Source organism: Gymnoscopelus microlampas, assembly GCF_963454915.1.
Source record: "Gymnoscopelus microlampas genome assembly, chromosome: 10".
NCBI classification, from domain to species: domain Eukaryota; kingdom Metazoa; phylum Chordata; class Actinopteri; order Myctophiformes; family Myctophidae; genus Gymnoscopelus; species Gymnoscopelus microlampas.
In genome coordinates this window covers 55311713-55316699 of record NC_139947.1, presented here as the reverse complement: position 1 = coordinate 55316699, position 4987 = coordinate 55311713, and the positions used below count along the sequence as shown (strand labels likewise).

The window sequence follows — 4987 nt, the reverse complement described above, 5'->3', positions numbered from 1 at the left end:
ACAATAAAACAACATATTTACAGGAAAACATTCCCTGATCTTTCAAAGGTTGGTAAAAGCTCGAAATCGCTGGCAGTGGCTTTGACACTTTTATGAACAACTCTTGGCAGTTAAAGAGTTAACACGGGGTAGGGACACGTTTACTTTCTATCAATATGAACGTTGAGGATATACCTCTCTCTAAAGCTCAGAGAGATAGGAAGTAGTCTAAGACATGAATTAGTGAATGGATGAATGATTGATGTTGATGTGTATAGGGCTTCTCCAAACATACAAAGTGCTTTACACACATGTTAAAAACAGAAAACATCAGCAGAAAATACAGAGAAAAATAGGAAAAAAAAACATAAAAACAGCTTTTGTAATCAGCCCATAAAACAATCCTTAGGAAAAACACTTCATACACAGATGTGTATGAACGCCATTTAAGGTCTATATATATATATATAAATAGCAGGCAGTCTCTGACTGCCAGTCAACTTTTGGCTTCTAATCTGGTAATAGCAGGACTGGACTACTGTTGTAACTTGTTGAATGAAACGTCTGGGTCAAAAATTGTGCCCAGGTTGTGGGCAGTGTGTTGACATTCTGAATGGAAGCAGCGGGTGGAATTTGGTTGGCCGAATATAATGATTTCAGATTTTTGAACGCTAATGACACGGAGGAGAGAACACACCCCCACCGCCCACAGTGTCCCGGGCGGGAATCGAACCCAGGACCTTCTAGCTGCGAGGCGACAGCGCTATACCGACCGCACCACTGTGCCCTCGTGGCACTTCCTCTCTTCCTTGAAAGCGTTTTCAATTTTTGAAACTAAATGGCTCAGCTTAATATCTTTGCCCAAGGACGCATAGAGGAACGGGTTCATGCAACTGTTTGCCATCGCAAGAGTCATAGACGTCAAACGTCCGGCTGCAATAACTGTGGTGTTGAAGTAGTTAATACCAGCTAACATGAAGACGTGGTAGGGAAGCCAACAGACGACAAATGTGACAATCAGGGCGGTCATGACTTTGAAGGGCCTGGCGGACCTGGCGGACCGGGCCGACCTGGCCATCCTGTTGTTCCGTAGCTTTACAATGATAACAGAATAACACACGACGATGATGACCACGGGGAACGCAAAGCCTAGAACAAAGCGAAACACAGGGATACCTGTGTAGCCGCTGGGTAGCGTTTCGTAATTGTTGTAGCACTTCACGTGATCACCAACAGATACGACGTCACGGACCACCAAGGAGGGAACGCTCAGCAACAAAGCGAAGAGCCAGGCGACGGCCACGGCGAGCGCCGCCCTCCTCAGCGTACGGTTGTTTCGGGCCCAGAACACAAACACGACGGCCACACAGCGGTCGACGCTGATGACGACCATCATGAAGATGCTGCTGAACATGTTGAGGAAGTAGAGGAAGTAGGTGAACTTGCACATGAACAGTCCGAAGATCCAGGATCGCATGGCCGTGTGATGGAGGTTGAAAGGGAGCGTTGCGATGAAGAGGATGTCGGAGACGGCCAGGCTGAGGAACCACGTCGTGGTCACCGTCTTCATGAGAAAAACATAAAAACAACATTTGTAGTCGGCCCATAAAACAATCCTTAGGAAAAACACTTTATAAACAGATGTGTTTTCAAAAGCAATTTAAAAGAGGACACTGACTCTGTCCGCTATAACAGTGGTTCTCAAACTATTTCATGTCAAGGACCCCCAAATTGACACTTACTAGCCCGTGGACCCCCATTTGAAAAGATATGCCAGGGACCTCCATAAGAGAAGATTATTTTTTACGGCTCTAGCAGTGATTCTCAACCATTTTAATTTCAAGGACCCCCAGTTTGACATGCATTAAACCCCAATTTAATGGCATTTGTATCTCTGGGACCCCGATTCATATTGTAAAATCAATGTTAATTTAACTCTGAGAGTGTACAAATGGAACCAAATGGACCCGTTAGGGTCCATTTGGTTCCATTTGTACACTCTCAGAGTTACAGACCCATAAGGGTCCATTTGGTTCCTATCCATCATTTAGCTGGGGACCCCCTGGAACCCCCTCAAGCACCCCTGGGGGTCCCCGGACCCCTGAGAACCACTGCGCTATAAGCTCACAACGCGTCGCATCGCGACCAAAGGGCCAGCCTGACATATTTACAACTAGAAAACTTTGGGGCAGAGGTTCTGCTGTGGCATCGAGGGAGTGTGTTTGTGCAGTTTCACAGCGACCGGGGCAACAGTGGCGGAGATTAGCTGTTAACAGACAGAAGGACGGACACACACACACACACACACACACACACACACACACACGGACGGACGGACGGACGGACGGACGGACGGACGGAGGGTAAAACATACTCTCTCGCCATGCCTTCGGCCTGGCGGAGACAATGAGGCCGATACGGAACAGTTCATATGAATGGCCTGTAGGTGGCCTGCAGGTGTCAGAAAGAATATTCTCTCATTGTAAGCGGAAGGGTTTTTTGACAAACTTTAGACTAGATTTTCTTACCTTAATAAAACATGTCATAAATACTATTATGCTTCCAGTCGCTAGTCGCTTTAAAGTCTTCTTTCAATCTTCATGATGTTTTGCTAAACTATGGTCCCACTTATTCTAAAATTGGCGTTGTGAGCTTGTAGATCGGCTATTTTTGGCTAAAGTTCTCCTCAGAAAAGGGATGCTAGGTTTCGAGTGGTTATGGTAAAAAGAAAAAATCATATCGCATAAATATTTGGCGGACCGCCTGTAGTAACTCTGAGGACCCCCTAGTGGGTCCCGGATAGGGATGTCCGATATTATCGGCCTCCCGATATTATCGGCCGATATTAGCATAAAAATTGATATCGGGAAAATATCGGCATCGGTTTTTGAAAAAAAAAAACTTTTTTTTTTTTTTTTGCTTTATAAATAAGTTACAGGAGTTCTTACTGTATATGGTGTGTGTGATATGAAATTTGAGCTTACCCTAATCACAATAATCCCCGCATATATCGGTATCGGTTGATATCGGTATCGGTAATTAAGAGTTGGAAAATATCGGTATATCGGTTATCGGTAAAAAAGCCAATATCGGACAACCCTAGTCCCGGACCCCCTGTTGAAGACCCCTGCTGTAAACTGAAATAAAAAGGGCACTTCTGGTCAAGAGGGCAAAGGGCAGGTGCTCTAGCATCACCTCCTAGAGTCTATCTGTGCACGTCCCTGATCTATTGTAACTAAAGTGTTTCAGAAGGTTTTTTTTTCACCTTCTGCTTCATCTTGAAGCCGATGATCCAGATGACCAGGCCGTTGCCCGCGGCCCCGAGCAGGAGGATGACCGCACGAATCACCACCAGGCTGACACACCACGGCTGCTCAAAGCACGGCGGTGTTGTGTCGTCCGGATCCGTTGGGTGGTAATCTACGGGTAGGGTCGTGTTGTGATAGTAGTCCAGGGTAGGGGAAGGCGATGCCACCGATGCCATGGTGCACTCCTATATGGAAAAAGGAAATGCACATTGATGTGTATTGAAGTAAATGTTTTGTCATACTCAGTGGAAAACCAAAGTCATTGAAGAGATTCATTCATTATTGGTATCAACATTTAACACACCTGTGCAACACTGAGCAGAATTATAATGGATTCTGTCCATTCATAATTGCACTGTGTGATTATTTTAGTAATCTTTTTGAAAAAGGTAAACAAATAAATAAGTTAATGCGGCTAAGGCCGGTCCATGTGTGTGTGTGTGTGTGTGTGTGTGTGTGTGTGTGTGTGTGTGTGTGTGTGTGTGTGTGTGTGTGTGTGTGTGTGTGTGTGTGTGTGTGTGTGTGTGTGTGTGTGTGTGTGTGTGTGCGTGCGTGCGTGCGTGCGTGCGTGCGTGCGTGTGTGTGCACGTGCATATGTAACATGGTTAATAATGCTTCCACTTGCCCAGACATCACATGTGTATTGTGGTCTAGTGCTCTGTCACTTTAAGAGAATTGGCGGCTGCCTCTAAGGGAATGACGTCACCTACCTGCTTCCTAGTCTATCTCTACTATGAGAGCGCATTTGTTATGTGGAAACACATGTTCAGGGCAGATCAGTGATGTGCCTTATTTGTCTGTTTATCAGAATAAATCAACTCAACTGAGAATCCTGGTTTGTGGTGCTTTACAACACAACGCAAGATCACGTCTGTTACACATAAAACACACTCTAATGAAGGAAGTAGTAAATACCACTTGACCTCATTACCCTGAGGTCACATGACTTATTGTCAACGGCTGAAGTGACTCAAAACGGAATGTGAACATGCACACACACACACACACACACACACACACGCACACGCACACGCACACGCACACGCACACACACACACACACACAGTTACATATCTGTAACTCTGAGAGTGTACAAATGGAGAGTGTACAAAAAAAAACACCTTATAGCTCCACAACATATACAAACACAACTTTATATTCAATATCACTTCCTCACAGGTTCCACCACCAAGATAACCACTGCTTGCTTAGGTCTATTCATTACATGTATTTCATCCTTGTGTCCTGTGAACACAGGCCTAGCACAGAGAGGAAGGTACAGACACATCCGTCACCGATGTTTCTATGTGTTATCGTGCACTGTCGCCTTGCCGACAATGTTTTCCTAATGCACACTACTACTATATCAATTCAACATTAGGCTAATATATGGGGGGGGGATAAAAAAGGTATTACCGTTATTTGTCGAAATGAAAATCACGGCAGTCGCAGACAGACACGCTGGCGTCCGTTCAAAGTGAAATAGCAGCCAGAATGACAGACTGTGGTCAGACAAAGGTACATTATAGACCTTATCTCGTGGGAATGCGTGGGAGGTTTGGTATCGTGACGAGCCCAGGCGGCACCGTGTGAGACAGGCCAGGGAGGGGAAAGAGACACACACCACGTACTGGCACAGGGGAGGGTGATCGCTTAACCCTTTAAGACCTGAGGCCATTCTTACATTTATTTTCTAAATC

General features: G+C 45.4%; 1 protein-coding gene across 1 annotated transcript; it reads right to left on the bottom strand.

The window, feature by feature from the left end:
• Positions 1-742: 742 nt before the first annotated feature.
• LOC311054312 (chemerin-like receptor 1) lies at positions 743-3463 on the bottom strand (the record flags this gene model as incomplete). The annotated part of the gene is made up of 2 exons (XM_084070185.1): positions 743-1543; positions 3245-3463. 2 exons carry the CDS (start codon positions 3461-3463, stop codon positions 743-745), a joined length of 1020 nt encoding a protein of 339 aa, XP_083926311.1.
• Between the last annotated feature and the right edge of the window lie 1524 nt (positions 3464-4987).